This window comes from Esox lucius, chromosome 20, assembly GCF_011004845.1.
Source record: "Esox lucius isolate fEsoLuc1 chromosome 20, fEsoLuc1.pri, whole genome shotgun sequence".
Classification (NCBI taxonomy): Eukaryota; Metazoa; Chordata; class Actinopteri; order Esociformes; family Esocidae; genus Esox; species Esox lucius.
The window spans coordinates 28,674,963-28,693,435 of NC_047588.1; the positions used below are offsets into that span (position 1 = coordinate 28,674,963).

An 18,473-nucleotide genomic window follows, 5' to 3' on the forward strand; every position below is an offset into this window, starting at 1 on the left:
ATGCAACGAAACAACATCATGTACACTACAGCCTCCAGCAGATACTGTAAATACACGGTTTGAATAGTTGATGTAATATTTCCAAATAACACACATAACTGTACACATTGTACTGTACCCGTACTGTTCAGTGACAATAAAGTTTAATCTATAACATAAAATGAATAGAACGTACCCTCTCCTGCATCAGTGTTGGGCCAACGCCCCCAGGAGAATCACCTGGGGCTGCCAAATGGGGCCCGTGAAAGCAGCCCAGCTGTTATTCTTGAATACAGCTCTGCTTCCACCTCTTGTCAAGGCCTGTTTTGGGCCTCCCAGTCAGGCCTTGTCAGGGGGAGGATGAAGAGCCACAGGTGTGCAGCTCTGGGAATCAGGAGTGGAAGAAGAGAGTGGGATGCTGAACCACAGGTTTTTATGCTTCAGTTTTGATTACGTTTCTTGTGTTGATTCGTTCCTTCCGAGGCCCAGAACACTGGCACTGGGTCTGTTTTAAAACAACAAAATGAGTTTTGGTACCTAGACTGTTGGTTACTTACAGTAAAATACATGGAAATAGCACATTAAACTACATTTAAATGGAGACGCAGTGATCACTTTCAGTTGGACAGGTGTGACTATGATAGCCAATACAACATGGCCTGGAATGCTGCTCAGCATCCAGTATCCCATGAACCATTTTAAAATAATTCAGTCGACACTATATAAGTTAGCATAGTCATTAAATTAGACTACAGGCAGCAGAAGACATATATAGATGATTTGATGCTCAGCAGGTTCGTTCATCACAAGACCTAAAGTGTAATGAAAGTGTAAAGTTTGGGAGTTGTTCATTGGCAGCAGACAACCAAAGTGTGGGCTTTAAAGTGACCAGTGTGAGATAATGTCAGAGATCAGGTATGGGAATTGGGACTCGGCGACACAGTAATTGGTCGTTTATTCCTGGTTGAGATCTATAGTTTCCTCTCTTTTCCATCTTCCCACCTTTTTATTTCATTTCTCTTCATCTTCTGCCTACTCCTCTCATCTTTCCTCCCTTCCTTCTCTCTGTCCTTATTACTGCCACCCCAACTCTCCCCGTTTCCCTTCTCTCACCCCCTGCATCTAACCCCCCCCCCCGTATATCCTCTTTCTCACACTCTTCTATTTCTCTTCTCCTGTCTCTCCTACCCTCTCGTTCTCCTTTTCCCGCCTCTGCCATGTCTTTCCTCATCTCTCTCCCCTTTCTGTTTCTCCTCCCCATCTTTACTCCTGTCTCTCCCCTCTCTTCCTCTCCCCTCCCATCTGTCTTGCTGTATAACTAGCTGGCTACAGGCCGTCGCTTGTGGTTTACCAGTATTTTATATTTAGCTTCGGCTTGAGCTACGCCTGAAAATGACTGCGGTCACCAACACAGGCTGCACTAGGCACTGTGTGTGCATGCCTGAGTGTGTGTGTGTGTGTTGTCCAGTGCTAGCACGCGTTATACCCAATTCTCAAATCGGGCCAGTGGTCAAAACAGGTCACTGCCACACAAACAGGGTGCGGCAATGTGTTTTTGTAAATCCTTTTATCAGTTTGTGTGTCATGGTAACACTGCACTGATGAATGACCAACTGTATATAATGACTAGCATGCATTTCTGTGTGTGTGCCTCATATGCAGCCACGTCTGGCCAGATCATGCCTTTGGTTTCTGTGTCATTATGGGGGGTTTCTTCTTATCTGTGTCACCCAATCTCTCACACCCAATATGTGGCACCCAGTGATTCACATTCATTTCTGGGAGATGCATACACACAGACACATACACACACACGCACACACATGCACATAAATACACACAGGCAGGCCTGCAGACATACATGCATAAACATATTGTTTAAGTCACTCTCCCCCTCACACCCAAATTCTGTTCCTGACTATGTTATTTCACTTTGAGTAGTGCTCTTAATTGCATATTATCTTTTATCTGGCGGCTGTTTATTTAGATGGAGAGAATCCAACTCTGCCCAACCATACCCTCTCTCTCCCTTTCTTTTTTCTGTCCTCTGTCTTTGCCAGACCTTTTGGTCATCCTTTTATTACTGCACAATTGTGTGTTTTACTTGTTGTCTACAATACACAGTTCCTTTCTTTATAGACTCTGGATATGACTCTTCCTCTCAGCTTTGGATCTAACTCGTCAAATGTATTTTCCCCTTGATTTGCAATTTGTACTAAGCTAACATAACATTGCCCAAAGATGGACATAGAGCAAGGATAAATTAGCTATTCCGTTTGAAGTTTTACAGTCTTACATAGGTATACAAAAAACACTCAAATTTTTAAAAAGCTCAAACTCATGAGTTACTAGTTTGTTGCTCGAACAGTTGTTTTTGTGTATTTTCCTAAACCCTTTAGTCTGATCAAATATCGCATTCAACAAGCTCTTTATAATATAATACGTAAACGGCTTATGTTGGCAGATTTACCAGAAACACACACAGAGCTAAATGTAAGAGAAAATAACTACGTCGCATTCTCTCACAGGCTAGAAACTCGACTTCTGTAACAATATTTTTGTGTTATTCTGGTTTAGTTGACAGTGATAAAAAATGGGGATGTACATGTACGCACTTATGGTCTTGAGACAATATTAAGTCATATATATATATATACACAGTATAATCTGTTCCGTTTCTGTTTTTCATTTCTTTTGTTATCCAGTACCGAGGCATTTAGCCCGGAGCGCGGGGCCAGGGAGGGCGCCACCAAGGTCATGATCGTGGTGACTGATGGGGAGTCACATGATGGCGAGGAGCTCCCGGATGCTCTGGAGGAGTGTGAGAAGAGGAACATCACCAGATATGCCATTGCTGTGAGTAAACACACAGCCAAACAGGTATCCAGGCAGTCAGACAAAGCGGGAACTACCTGATTTTCATCAAGCACAGAATGTACCCTCTAAACCAGGGGTGGGCAATATTTTTCACTGGGGGGCCACACTGAAAATGCCAGAGAGCATCGTGGGCCAGAATACTTTTTTAACCAACTTTTTTATTTTCCATGCAACACTGTTTTCATAACTGAACTTAATTGACTTGAACACTTTTTTTTTTTAACATTATTTTCTATTAACAACTGTTATTATGGCAGGCAAAGGCCCTTTTTAGGGTTATTACTCAGCAGAAATGTTGCAACACATATTTGCCTTAAAACTTAACTTTCAATTCAACAGAGTAAGCTATGTTACATAAGGTATAGTGTATAACAGTTATATAGGTATAATAGTTATTAGGGCAGACATAAGTCTATGAAATCACTTCTGAAGATTTTCACTCGAAGCAAATGTTGGTATAATTGCCGTCATCTAACTTCATACAGTATATTTTTTGTATTTCGCTGCATGCTTGCTCTGGAAGTGCCTCTGCAAATTGTACTTTTTAAAAACTGTGACGTTAGCTTAACTAACGTCAAGTTGTTTTACCTGCGACATCTGCAAATAAATATTTTCCTGTCAATAGTTTAAATACCCTGTTTTCGTTATCAACTTTTCTTAGGCTCATTTCCAGAGATGACATAATACAGGCGCTAGCCATCAATTGCGTATAGTACAAATGATAACTTCCGCGTGTGGATTGTGGTGCTGGTCCCTACATATCATAGCAACTCAAATACCTTGTTTCATCTTAAAGGTATTTTAAACAAACAGTATGATACTGCCGTACTTACTGGGTGTGCCACGGAACTTGTAATTTGAAAATAAATAAATATATAAAAGTAAATAAAGTAACGTAATCTGCGGACCTCGTCAGGTACTTTTTATTTTCAAATTAAAAGTCTCGTGGCACTCCCAGTAATAAGTACAGCAGTAAAAGTTTTGGATGTATCCCCAGTAAAAGTTTTGGATGTATCGCCGGCCGGATAGAATGACCCTAATCTGTAAACAGCTTTATTTAAATAGCTTTCCCACCATACCGCCATCTGCACAACGTTAAAACGAGCCATCGTACCCATTGTCCTAAATCGACTCATTTAAAGCATATCAGTAAATGAAACAGCTTCTTAAAATAACCCAGTAGATGACAACAGCCATGTATTATGTCTGCCCCGCCCTAACCCCCTCAGCCCATTCACATGCACACACATTGTGCCTCTGTCGGTGTGGGTTTGGTGGTGTGGTAGGACAGACTACCGTGGCTGGGTAGTGCAAGACCCCTCCCTGGCCCACAATAGAAGCACTAGAACCTGCCGTGCAACGGCCACCAGAGAAACCACAAATGGAGGGAGGCTGGCTAGCATGAATGTGCTGAAAATACCTCCTCAGAGTAATCCCAGATCTGCCATAACAAGGCTGGGGAAAGGAATAACTCCACCAGGGTTGCTCTTCAACCATCAAAGCCTGTTAGATCATTGTTAACATGCACTTTTGTTGGGTGTAGCGGTGACAACAGTGTAGGGAGCCAGCCACAGATATTAACGAATAAGTCGACTCGGAGTAAGATCATCCTGTATATACTGTATGGCTTTTAAAATAATATACGTGCTGCATTAAGTTGAGAAATAAGAGAGAGCAGGTGTAAAAGGAAACACGGGAGTGTACTCCCAGGGGTTCATCGAGCTGATAAGAGGTTAACACTGGTCTCTCTCTTATTGTATGTGTACAGATTTTCAGGAGAGTGGAGCAGCAGGCCTTCTGAAGTCCAATTGGACTCTTAATATTTCACCCGGCACAGCCAGAAGAGGACTGGTCACCCCTCTGAGCCTGGGTCCTCTCTAGGTTTCTTCTAAAATGTCAGCCTTCTTAGGGAGTTTTTCCTAGCTGCTGAAATTCAACACTAATGTTGTTTGCTCCCTGGGGTCTAAGGCGGGGTGTTTTTGTAAAAGCACTTTGTGACAACTGCTGTTGTAAAAAGGGCTTTATAAATACATTTGATTGATTGATTGGTCGCTACACAATGTTTAGTAGATCAGCCTGCCTGCCTCACACACTTTACTTGGGGGGTGGTTTGGGAGGTGTACGTGTATGCAGGATTGTGTGTGTTTTTGAGTGTGTGCGTGGGTTTACATTACGTACTTCATTGTATATTTTCAATAGCTAAGAGTCTACCCTCGTCCGTCTCTATTTCCATCTGTGTTTCTCAATTTGGGACTGCTGGCAAGGCCAACGGAAATTCTCCACTTCCATAAGATGTACATATCAGTAATGCGGGCTACCTTCACATTACGCCGCTCTCCCTCTCAAATTCCTCCCTTCATCCCCTTTAGAAAACACAGAATTTCCTTAGTTAGGTTAGCATTCACAGTCACAGACAGGGATTCTGGGGTTTGGGATTCTGGTGGGAAGTCTGCTCCTTGCTGGAGCATTTGGGCCAATCTGTTCTGTGGACTGGTCAGTACTGCAGGTGTTACTGAAGGTGTTGACCCAGAGCCTGTCACAATACAGACCCCAACCACTGATCTCTCCCCCATCTCAGACAACTCCCTCCTCTTACTCCTCTACTCCTCCGCTCCCACGGTTTGCCAGGATAGCACTTCCCAAACAGCAGTTTTTTTTTTGCTGACTAGACTTTTTGAAATCCCCTTATTATGAAGCCCAACATACTTTTGTTGGTCTTTTAAGGAATAATACGCCGCTGCTATCTGCCAGGTGGGCCTGTCTCAGTCCTGTGTTTCCTCTGTCCCTGGGGCACACGGAGCAGTTCTTGGCCAGGAGTAGGGACATGTCTGTTAATGTTATCTCTCCAACACTGCGCTTTTCACAATTTCTGTCCCTTGCTATAACCCTTGTCTTTTTTCTCTCCCTCCTCTCTTCCTCAATTCTCTGTTTCTCTCTACCTTTTCTTACTTTGCCCCTCTCCCTCTCTTCAACCGCCCCCCTGTCCTCATCCATCTCCAGGTACTTGGTCATTACATCCGCAGACAGCAGGACCCAGAGACGTTCATCAGTGAGATCAAGTACATTGCCAGTGACCCTGACGACAAGTACTTCTTCAACGTGACAGACGAAGCAGCACTCAACGACATCGTAGACGCACTGGGAGATCGAATCTTCAGTCTTGAGGGTGAGGGATAGAGGACAGAGAAAGGAGGGAGTGGAGAAATTAGATGTAAGTGATTAGGAGATAAGTGATTGTGTCCTGGAGACAGGGTGTCACATCGTTTATTTCTTCTTAGAGAAAGGGAAAAGGTTATGGAATGGTGCCACCTTAAACCCCAGAGGAAACTAAAGGAGGGGACGGTTGGATGCTATGACCTTGAAAGAAGAGAAGGAAGGGGAAATATATCACACCACTTACAGGAAGATAGGAGGAAGACCAAGAAATGATGCCACCCTAAAATCTGTAGGGAGGAAGGGAGTGTGGGTAGAGGGAGTTGGACTGTATACTTCCATCTGGGTGAGGGACACACAGGGCACTAACCTGGGCCATCTAGACTGGAGGAGAGGAAGGAGTGTGGGGAGAGGGAGTTGGACTGTATACCTCCATCTGGGTGAGGGACACACAGGGCACTAACCTGGGCCATCTAGACTGGAAGAGAGGAAGGAAGGGAGGGAATGCATGAAGAAAATACGGTGAAATGGGCTTTGAGTACAAAAAAAGTATGTACAGTATGTACTGGCTTGAGAGTGTGTTCATGTGTAAGAATGGGACAGAGTGTGCTAGAACAGGGTGACCAGATTGACCCCCGTCACGGTGGTCTTTGTGAGGTTCTGTTCGGTTTGGTTTAGGTTTTGTTTTTGTTTTTGAACATAGCCTGTTCTGTTTGGTTTTTGTCCTTTGATTTTGAATGTAGCTTGTCCTTTTGTGTTATTTGCTCCAGTGTTTCTGGTTGATCATTCTGTCAAGATGTGGCATTGGTAGCAGGATACAGGCACAGAAGCTAGTTAAACAAAAGGTATTTTAATAAACAAACTTGGTTGAAAAACAAAAGGCTCAAAATGGCAGGAACAAAGAACAGGCAACAACGACAGCAACACTGACCAACAAGAAACATTGGGGCAGGAGGAACATAAATAGGTATAAAACTAGGGGCAAACAAGGCACAGGTGTAAAAATAATACAAAAGGAGAAGCTACATTCAAAATCAAAGGACAAAAACCAAACAGAACAGGCTATGTTCAAAAACAAAAGCAAAATCTAAACCGAACAGAACCTCACAGTCAGCTACCTTACAGAACAAACATTTACCTAACATTTACCAAACATAAGCTGACATTAACTAGACATTAACCAAACATTAATCTAACATTTCAAAAATATTTAACTAAAAATTGCCATAAATTTAACTAAGAATAACAAAAGCATGAAACCAATAGAAAACTAACAATAACCTTACATTAACCAGACAGCAATCAAACATTATACTTACATTAACCAAACCAGTATAAACCTCATATTAACCAAATATAACCAAACATTTATGTAAGATTACCCAAACATGTAACTAACATTAATTAAACATGAATCGAACATTGCTGTGAGAGTTACGGTTAGCCAGCTCAGCTGTAACCTCATTAAAGGACCCAATAGCTGCCCAGTCAGGGAACACCAAACACCTCATACCAGATATTAAATGTGGCTGGGCATAGGAGCATGATCGGGTGACACGCTAGAAAACAAATGTTAAAATCACACAATGCTGGTTTACTACAGAGAAGGTGCTGGAATTGTGTTTATTTTTGCTGTTTCTTTTCTTTCAAAGGGACGTTGGCATATAACGAAAGCTCCTTTGAATTTGAGATGTCCCAGATCGGCTTCTCTACGCATGTTCTTGATGTGAGTCCAATGTGTGTGTTTTTGTTAATTTGCACTTGTTTCATGTAGATTTGACTTTACAAATCTAAATCCACCCAATACCACACCTACTTACCACCAGGTAGCCATTCCACCAAGTAGCCATACAAGAAAGATTGCTAATGCCAAGCATTTTTACATCTAAGGATTCTTATGAGTAAAATCAAACAAAATTAAATCTGGATTAATATTATACTATTTTAATTGCACCTCAGTCTTAAAAAATTGTGTTGATGTGTTCTTTGGCTTCCAGTTTCACTAGCAAGAATAAAGAGGTAACACACATGTAAAATTAAGTCATCATCTATATCCACTGAGAAAAGTAAACAAATCATTAAATTAAAAGAGACAAATTTGTACAAAAACTAAGGAAACAACAACATACTGCAGAATGTGGTGGTGTATCTTTTATTTTATCTGACTGTTTAGCTTCTACTGGTCCTGTGACCCTTGTTAATTAAGGTCAACTAGATCATAAACTCTGATAAGCACAAAGACATATTAACCAAAAACTTGGTTGCATCTCCCAGGAGACTGAAACTTGGTTGCAAGTGTACCTTTCAGCAAGACGGTGACCCCAACCACATATTAAAATCCACATAGCAATTTTTTACCTCAAATATAAAAAAAACATCCCAGTCAGCAGAATCCTTAAACACTATTGAAAACCTGTGGTTGGACCAAGGCAGTTCATTAGCATGAACTGAAGCTTCTAAAGGATCTGGAAAGATTGTGTGTGGAGGAATGGTTTCCAGAAAAATGATCAGTTACAGAAAGGTTCAGTACAATTATCTTTGCAAGGGTGCCAATGATTTTGAATCTTAATTTATTTGGTAAATATATCTCTAATTTGAGAAATGTGAAATTCTGTTTGATTCTATTGAATTATTGATGTGTTTACATAAAACCTCCCAAGATGCCTGATGGCCATTACAAACCAGTTAGTAATGCAATTAGAACAGTAAATAGTTATGTAAATGTCACACTGTAAACAGTCTCATATAACACATATTTTAGTCCTTTAGCATTAAGATTCAAAGGACCCATTTAGAATAGATTTATTTCTCATAATATTTAAGAAGTGACGTTATATCATAGGAATGTGTATCTGGGTGACCTTGTCCTTTGATGTAAAGTTGTTAGATGTTTAAATGAGCAAGATACAGGAGAGATGTCAAATAATAAATTCATATTAGGACCTGCCCGAGAACATGGTGTTTACCTGCGGAACCACCAGCCTGTCCTCGGCCAAAGTGTGAGGGCGTGTATTCAAACTGAACAGTTGCTGACATATGAGTTTGCTTCTACAGCAACGTTTGCTTAACCAATAACGAATCTTAGGGGGTGTATATGGTCAGTATGCCACAGATGAGGGCTCCATCCAAACACATCCTTTGGCCATTATTGGTTAAATATTTCATGGTGCTTTCACATTTATCCCAGACACCCTTCCATGTTTTTCTTTTACAGGATGGGATCCTGTTTGGGATGGTGGGGGCATATGACTGGGATGGAGGGGTGCTGAAGGAGGGAACTGAGGGGCGCATCATGCCTACTCGAGAGGCGTTTGAGTCAGAGTTTCCCCAGGAACTCAAGAATCATGCTGCTTATTTAGGTGACTTATCACTGCTATAGACTCTACTTATCACTGCTGTAGACTCTACATATCTCTGCTATAGACTCTATATATCTCTGCTATAGACTCTACATATCTCTGCTGTAGACTACATATCACTGCTGTAGATTCTAATTATCACTGCTGTAGACTCTACATATCACTGCTGTAAACTCTACATAACACTGCTATATACTCTACATATCACTGCTGTAGACTACATATCACTGCTGTAGACTCTACATATCACTGCTGTAGACTCTACATATCACTGCTATAGACTCTACTTATCACTGCTGTAGACTCTACTTATCACTGCTGTGGACTCTACATATCACTGCTGTAGACTACATATCACTGCTATAGACTCTACATATCACTGCTATAGACTCTATATATCACTGCTGTAGACTCTACATATCACTTTTGTAGACTCTACTTATCACTGCTGTGGACTCTACATATCACGGCTGTGGACTCTACATCTCACTGCTGTAGACTCTACATATCACTGCTATAGACTCTACATATCACTGCTATAGACTCTACATATCATTGCTATGGACTCTACTTATCACTGCTGTGGACTCTACATATCACTGCTATAGACTCTACATATCGCTGCTTTTTTTAAATGTGTGTGTTTAGGCTACACAGTGTCGTCCGTGATGGTTGGTGACTGGAGGAGGCTGTATGTGGCTGGGGCTCCCAGGTTTAAACACAAAGGAAAGGTCATTCTGTTTGAACTGAGCAACGATGGAGATGTCAACATTGTACAGGCACTGAATGGAGAACAGGTGTGTGTGTGCGTGTTGTTCACTCGTTTAACTGTCCTACATAGAGACCTATTTCAGTAAGTATTAATCAAACTCTCTCTCTCTCTTTGCCTTTCCCTTTCTCCACCCTCCCTCCGTCCGTAGATCGGCTCCTACTATGGCAGTGAGGTGTGTGGGCTGGATGTGGACCAGGATGGCATCACGGACGTTCTGCTGGTGGCTGCTCCCATGTACCTGGGCCCCGGGAACAAGGAGGCGGGAAAAGTGTACATTTACTCACTTAGTGGGGTGAGAGAGGGGGGAGTAGGGGGAGGGCATTTGGGGTAAGGATAGGTGTGATGAGATATTAGCTCTTTATCTCTTCCCCATGTTTATCTTGTTGTCTGTCCGTCAGGAGGAGTTGTTTGTGTCCAATGGGACTCTGAAAGCAGAAGATAGGTCCCAGGATGCTAGGTTTGGCTACGCCCTGGCTTCTGTCCCGGACCTCAACCATGACGGCTACACAGATCTGCTGGTGGGGGCACCCCTGGAGGACGGACACAAGGGGGCTTTATATGTCTACCACGGCCTGGGCATCCACATCATCCATACACACAAACAGGTGTGGAACCGGCCTGTTACCATGACAATTGCGTGCTTCCCTAGGGGAGCGTACACCCGCAACTTCAATAAGCAGCTGACCAATCATGTAAGACTAGAGTTCACGGATACCTTTTCCAGACTGATGGACTTGTGGTGCCTGGAAAGCGTTTTGGTTACGGCGTGGTTGTATATCCATAAGGGCACACTGTGTAACTTACCAGAATGAACCAACACAGCTCCCTCCACTTCTCTCTCTCTGCTAATTTCCCACCTCCGTCCTCCTCCTCTCTTTTACCGTGTAGCGTATCGCTGGGTCGTCCCTGTCCCCCTCTCTACAGTACTTTGGGCGCAGTGTGAGCGGCAGACTGGACCTGGATGGAGATGATCTTTTGGACCTGGCAGTGGGAGCCCAGGGCAGCGCTGTCCTCCTCAGGTAGGGAGGGGCTAACCTGTTAGACATGGCTGTGGGGAATATCAAGTAAATGTGATGTGATCATCGTCGTTAAACCTCCACCGCCTCTCTGCTCCCTCCAGTTCTCGTAATATTGTCCAGATCAACGCGAGTCTCTTCTTCCAGCCCCACTCCATCAATGTCATCCAGAAGACGTGTCTTAGGGGAGGGAGGGAGTCTGCCTGTCTCAACGCCACAGTCTGCTTCCTGGCAGTGTCCCGCTCCCCGGGACGCAGCATCAGCTTTGGTAAGGCAGGGGGAGTAGCGAGAAAGGGGTGAAACAGAGGGAGGTCGTCTGCTTGTCTCAACAGCCTATTTAATGGATCCTTCTCAGAGCTGTCGGTGGCGGCCATGTTGGATGACAGGAAGTTGTCGGCGAGGGCGTTGTTCGACAACAACAGTCAAAGACAGACACAGCTAGGGGTCAGAGTTCACACTGGAGAGACTGTCTGCCACAACCTGCCCTTCCATGTTTTTGTGAGTATGATACCCGCATGCTACATACGCCCTAACACAAACACACAGAACACACATTAACATACACACAAACGAACACAAAAACTAACACAGTCCATATATTAACCCACACAACACACGCCCTAACACAAACACACACCTCAACACACACACTACACTACACACCCTAAAACAAACAAAATCACACTGACACACAATACACACCCTAAAACTAAAAAAAATCACACTGACACACATTACACACCCTAAAACAAACAAAATCACACTGACACACACTACACACCCTAAAACAAAAAAAATCACACTGACACACATTACACACCCTAAAACAAACAAAATCACACTGACACACAGTACACACCCTTAAACAAACAAAATCACACTGACACACACTAAACACCCTAAAACAAACAAAATCACACTGACACACATTACACACCCTAAAACAAACAGAATCACACTGACACACCCTAAAACAAACAAAATCACACTGACATACATTACACACCCTAAAACAAACAAAATCACACTGACACACACTACACACCCTAAAACAAACAAAATCACACTGACACACATTACACACCCTAAAACAAACAAAATCACACTGACACACACTAAACACCCTAAAACAAACAAAATCACACTGACACACCCTAAAACAAAAAAAATCACACTGACACACATTACACACCCTAAAACAAACAAAATCACACTGACACACAGTACACACCCTTAAACAAACAAAATCACACTGACACACACTAAACACCCTAAAACAAACAAAATCACACTGACACACATTACACACCCTAAAACAAACAGAATCACACTGACACACCCTAAAACAAACAAAATCACACTGACACACACTACACACCCTAAAACAAACAAAATCACACTGACACACATTACACACCCTAAAACAAAAAAAATCACACTGACACACATTACACACCCTAAAACAAACAAAATCACACTGACGCACAGTACACACCCTTAAACAAACAAAATCACACTGACACACACTAAACACCCTAAAACAAACAAAATCACACTGACACACATTACACACCCTAAAACAAACAGAATCACACTGACATACCCTAAAACAAACAAAATCACACTGACACCCATTACACACCCTAAAACAAAAAAAAATCACACTGACACACACTACATGGTTCCAAACAAACGTGCAACGTGCATACCATATTTTCAATGGCAAATACGCCTAGTACAGATTTTTGCTGTCATTTTGTGTCATGTATTTCATGATGTTAGTGTGCACCTTGAAGGGAAGTAGCTGTCATGTGTTTGGTTATGTTAAAAAGCCTCAAAATAGCCTTTAGTTTTCTTGGCATTTCAAATGACCTGTCTCCATTTTACTGTTATTCATTATGCCCCCTCTTGATCTCTAACCTTGTGTCTGTGTGTGATAGGACACAGCTGACTACATCCGTCCAATCAGCTTCTCCCTGCGCTTTAAGATCAACGATACAGAGAGTGGCCCGGTACTAGACGAAGGCTGGCCCACCACCGTGAAAAGATCTGTAAGTGTGTGTGTGTGCGTGTGTGTGTGTGTATGTGTTTGCGTGTATTGTACATGTGTGCTTGTAACATTCCAGCCAAATTGTGGAATGTAATGTACGGTTACTGTACTTTCACTACTCGTTCCTCCATTCATAATACTGTCAATGGTGTCCAGATTGCTTTCTTCAAAGACTGTGGCGAGGATGATGTTTGTGTGACTGACCTGGTGCTGCAGGCTCACATGGACATTTCTGGAACGAGGTACACCCCACATTAACACGGGCACACAACTGATTTCCTCTGTTTTGTTTGTCCAGGAGACAAAATCTCAAGGCAAGAACATACATTCATAATAATAACTTGCCATGGTCTTCCTGGGAACTCTCCACAGACAGCAGCCCTATGTGATACGTAGTCCACGCAGGCGTCTGTCAGTAGAAGTCCAGCTACAGAACAGACTGGAGAACGCCTACAACACCAGCCTGACACTACACTCCTCACGCAACCTGCACTTCTCTAGTCTCAGCATACGGGTATGACACACGCCCACAGGTTCATGGATATACAGCACAGACTTATGCCACAAATATATCTTCATTTCCCTCCTCTCTCTCTCTCTCTCTCTCTGTCTCTCTCTCTGTCTCTCTGTAGGAGGATGCCCAGTTCAAGATTGAGTGTACAGCTCTCAGTTCCAACAGTCACTCCTGTAATGTTAGCTACCCCGTGTTCCGCTCCCACTCCAAGGTCTGTCTGGCTGGGTTCTAGTTCAGACCCAGGTTTATCAGTCTGGCTGTGTTCTAGTTCAGACCCAGGTTTATCTGTCTGGCTGTGTTCTAGTTCAGACCCAGGTTTATCTGTCTGGCTGTGTTCTAGTTCAGACCCAGGTTTATCTGTCTGGCTGTGTTCTAGTTCAGACCCAGGTTTATCTGTCTGGCTGTGTTCTAGTTCAGACCCAGGTTTATCTGTCTGGCTGTGTTCTAGTTCAGACCCAGGTTTATCTGTCTGGCTGTGTTCTAGTTCAGACCCAGGTTTATCTGTCTGGCTGTGTTCTAGTTCAGACCCAGGTTTATCTGTCTGGCTGTGTTCTAGTTCAGACCCAGGTTTATCTGTCTGGCTGGGTTCTAGTTCAGACCCAGGTTTATCTGTCTGGCTGGGTTCTAGTTCAGACCCAGCTTTATCTGTCTGGCTGTGGTCTAGTTCAGACCCAGATTTATCTTGGTAAAACATTTCTAAAACAATGGTTATAACACTGATGCAAACTGCTTGATAGGTTTTGCTCCTTTCTGTCTTTTCAGGTGAAGTTCATGTTGGAGTTTGAGTTCAGCTGTACGTCCCTGCTCAGTAAAGTCCAGATGAAACTCACAGCTGCCAGGTACTGGTTTCAGTCTCACTACAAACTTCGGTTGGGGCCTTAAAGAAATGAATACTTTACTGATTCTGTAGTACCCTTGTGTAGCAAACTTGAGTATATGGTTCAGTTTTATGACGATTCTCTGCAAGGCCTCAGTAGGGTTAGGGTTAGTCTTTAAACCTCAGTAGTGTCGTCGTCTTTAGACCTCAGTAGTGTCGTCGTCTTTAGACCTCAGTAGTGTCGTCGTCTTTAGACCTCAGTAGTCTTGTTGTATTTAGACCTCAGAACCTGTGGGGAGAATCATTCCGAAGGGTTCCTCTGTGGGTGTCAAACATAATTGATATTGTCACCCCCGTGTACATCATAAAAACATTATCTCTGGCACAAATATGTCAGCGAGTCTAGTTGATCTAAATACAACTATTGTAGTGTAAAAACAAGATGTATGTTTCTCCTGGGGGGGGACCCATGTTCACATCCCACATCCTGTAAAGAGACAGAGGTACTTGTCATGCGTCTGCCTAATCAGCGTGTGTTCCTGACCCCACAGTGACAGTGTGGAGAGAGAGGCTACGTTGGGAGACAACAGTGTCCAGCTCCAGACAGTGGTTCAGTATGAACCAGACCTCTTCATTACCAGGTTACTCTCTCTGTCTGAGATTAGCGCTCCACGTGGATGATGTTACTGTAATTATACTGCTCTGTCTTACCATCCATTTCCCCTGTCTGTCTAGTGATTCTAATCTGAACCGTTATGAAGTCCACCCAACCAGAACTGTATCAGAGGCCGTAGGACCAGAGTTCTACACACACTTCAGGGTAATCAGTGCTGTGTTTCTTTTTCCCTAATGTCCTCACTGTACCCACCTCCACCCTCCCCCATCAGCCCACCCATTTCTCCCACCACCTCCACCCTCCCCCATCAGCCCACCCCCTTCTCCCACCACCTCCACCCTCCCCCATCAGCCCACCCATTTCTCCCACCACCTCAACCCTCCCCCATCAGCCCACCCCCTTCTCCCACCACCTCCACCCTCCCCCATCAGCCCACCCCTTTCTCCCACCACCTCCACCCTCCCCCATCAGCCCACCCCCTTTTCCCACCACCCCCACCCATCCCCCTCGGCCCACCCCCTTCTCCCACCACCTCCACCCGCCCCCTCAGCCCACCCCTTTCTCCCACCACCTCCACCCTCCCCCATCAGCCCACCCCCTTCGCCCACCCCCTTCTCCCACCACCTCCACCCTCCCCCATCAGCCCACCCCCTTCTCCCACCACCTCCACCCGCCCCCTCAGCCCACCCCTTTCTCCCACCACCTCCACCCTCCCCCATCAGCCCACCCCCTTTTCCCACCACCCCCACCCATCCCCCTCAGCCCACCCCCTTCTCCCACCACCTCCACCCGCCCCCTCAGCCCACCCCTTTCTCCCACCACCTCCACCCTCCCCCATCAGCCCACCCCCTTCGCCCACCCCCTTCTCCCACCACCTCCACCCTCCCCCATCAGCCCACCCCCTTCTCCCACCACCTCCACCCGCCCCCTCAGCCCACCCCCTTCTCCCACCACCCCCACCCATCCCCCTCAGCCCACCCCCTTCTCCCACCACCTCCACCCTCCCCCTCCGGTCACCCCCTTCTCTCACCACCTCCACCCTCCCCCTCCGGTCACCCCCATTCTCCACCCTCACCCTCAGCCCGCCCCCTTCTCCAACCACCTCCGCCCACCCTCTCCAGACACGCATCAGGCTGATGTGTTCTTTTCGTCCACATGTAGCTCCAGAACCTGGGCTGTTACAGTGTTAGTCAACTGGAGCTGAGGTTGAGCTTGCCCTCCATAGCGGCAGGAGACAGAGTCTTCATGACTGTCACTGACGTCTTCTCTTACAACGTACGTACCGCCCCGCTTTCAGCACTGCATCCTCTGCTGTACCAGGCAGTCCGCGGGAAACGCGCTGGGTTCTGAACCGTGACCTTTGTCCTGCCAGGTGACAGGGGTGAACTGCAGTGTAGACAGTGACCTGTCCAGGCTCAAGGCCAGACAGAGAGATGTCCGACCGTTACACCCAGAAGACATGCAGCAAACTGACCTACTGGTAAGAGCGCACATACACAAACACACACAAACTCATGCGCAACACCCACATACACACCCATTCACCTACACGCGCAAACACACAGTACAAGAATGATGATCACTTTCACAGATGTACTGTGTGTGTGTGTGCGTGTGTGTGTGCGTGCGTGTGTGTGTGTGCGTGTAGAACTGCAGTAGGTCGTGGTGCGTGGAGGTAGTGTGTGAAGTACGGCAGCTGCTTCGGGGACAGAGCGCTCTTGTAAGAGTCAGCCGAAGGGTCCACGACAACTTCTTCAGACAGGTACAACACACTGAAACACACACACACCCTGAAATACTAGCAATGGAGGCAGCCAGGACAAGCTAGTCAGGCTTTTCCTAGTGATGTGGGGCCCAGCAACTGGCTGTCCGTCCCATAGGGACACTTATCAATGTAAGACACTTCCAAACTAAATAGCTCTACTGTTCTGAATCCAAATTCTGCTCATCTCCCTGTATCTAGATATGCTGTACTGATACTTTAAATGTTTATATCAACCTGCATGTTATAAACTCAATGCTCGTATTCCATTATCTTAAATCCTCATGTCCCATTGTCTGTAATTGTATGTGAACATTGTGTAGGTTTAGTGTATTTTACATATGTTGTCCATCTCTACCAGAACCATAATAACATGTAAAAGTATTGCTTCATATGTGGACGTGTATTCTGATTCTGACTCTAACACGTTGACTGTTTTTCTGTGCGCAGGCTAAGTTTAAGGCGGTCAGTATAGTGAGTTCCTATCGTCTGGCTGCTAAGGAATCTAACCTGGTCTCTCTGGGGAGTGGCGCCATCTGGAGGGAGGTGAGAAAACAACATATAGGACACCTGAGTTAGCCTTGTCTGTCCTGACTGGTTCACATTCAGATAAAGTTGTAAGCTAGTAGCTAATAAAAGTAAGTATCGGATGGTCGCTCCCATCTGCCTTTTTATCTCTTTAACACTTTCAGACGGTGTTGGAGGTACTTAAGGGCCGGGCTATCCCCATCTCTCTATGGATTCTGATTGGTAGTATCATCGGAGGCCTTCTGCTATTGGCACTCATCATTTTCGTACTGTGGAAGGTACACCAATCATATGTCAGCCTACAAACGCTGCTCTACCTTACACTTTGTGAAAACATTTCTCATCTTAATTTAGACAAGTGGACACATAACAGCGTTTCTGTCAAACATTCTTCAATTTTTTTCTCCAGTTGGGGTTCTTCACTCGCAAACAGATTAAGGAGGAGGAGCATGAGGACTGAGCCTGCCCGTTGCCATGTCGCTGAATGTTTACAGTATGTGTGACAACCAGAGAACCACTTCCTGCCCATGCCCACAGCAACAATGTGCACAGAGACTGCCCCCCCCCCCCCCAACAATGCAGAGCTAACCACCTATGCAGATGAGGATTTCCAGAGCATGTGAATTTGAACTGTCTGGACATTCAACACTGCATGGGACAGACTGCCTCATCGAGCACCAGCCAACCCCCACATAAACTGGCATCCAGTCAGGCCCTCATCAGAACCATGCTGAATAATGGCCAGTCATCTTTCTGCAGAGATGACCCAGAAATCATGGTGGACGCAATGGGACTTAACAGGTGCTTGTTTTCCGCCTGGTGGACCAACAAAAGCAGAACTGTACAGTATTCTGCCTATTTAGTACTTCAAGTGTTGAGTGAAAATGCACTACCTGATAATGGAAGGCACTTATACTAATGTACATATTTTATCAAATTGATTTTAAACCAAATTACATATTTAATATTCTGAAGTCATAAAGGTTTAACATTTTCATCCTACAATTGTCTAGTTTGAGTCAAATTTCAA

The 18,473-nt window shown here is 44.7% G+C and overlaps 1 protein-coding gene across 1 annotated transcript in view; it reads left to right on the top strand.

The window, feature by feature from the left end:
- Positions 1-18,011, top strand: part of itga10 (integrin, alpha 10) — a 32,508-nt gene extending 14,497 nt beyond the window's left edge. Inside the window, exons 8-30 of the mRNA XM_013139339.3 lie at positions 2,685-2,835; positions 5,857-6,022; positions 7,662-7,735; positions 9,224-9,368; positions 10,017-10,165; positions 10,289-10,432; positions 10,539-10,745; positions 11,029-11,159; positions 11,261-11,424; positions 11,512-11,654; positions 13,097-13,207; positions 13,363-13,448; positions 13,579-13,720; positions 13,839-13,931; positions 14,483-14,559; positions 15,089-15,178; positions 15,273-15,357; positions 16,315-16,428; positions 16,526-16,633; positions 16,802-16,915; positions 17,366-17,461; positions 17,608-17,721; positions 17,853-18,011. Coding sequence (XP_012994793.2) covers positions 2,685-2,835; positions 5,857-6,022; positions 7,662-7,735; positions 9,224-9,368; positions 10,017-10,165; positions 10,289-10,432; positions 10,539-10,745; positions 11,029-11,159; positions 11,261-11,424; positions 11,512-11,654; positions 13,097-13,207; positions 13,363-13,448; positions 13,579-13,720; positions 13,839-13,931; positions 14,483-14,559; positions 15,089-15,178; positions 15,273-15,357; positions 16,315-16,428; positions 16,526-16,633; positions 16,802-16,915; positions 17,366-17,461; positions 17,608-17,721; positions 17,853-17,903 — 2,755 coding nt within the window. The 3' untranslated portion in view covers positions 17,904-18,011. The remainder of the gene's footprint in view (positions 1-2,684; positions 2,836-5,856; positions 6,023-7,661; positions 7,736-9,223; positions 9,369-10,016; positions 10,166-10,288; positions 10,433-10,538; positions 10,746-11,028; positions 11,160-11,260; positions 11,425-11,511; positions 11,655-13,096; positions 13,208-13,362; positions 13,449-13,578; positions 13,721-13,838; positions 13,932-14,482; positions 14,560-15,088; positions 15,179-15,272; positions 15,358-16,314; positions 16,429-16,525; positions 16,634-16,801; positions 16,916-17,365; positions 17,462-17,607; positions 17,722-17,852) is intronic.
- The last annotated feature ends 462 nt before the right edge of the window (positions 18,012-18,473 follow it).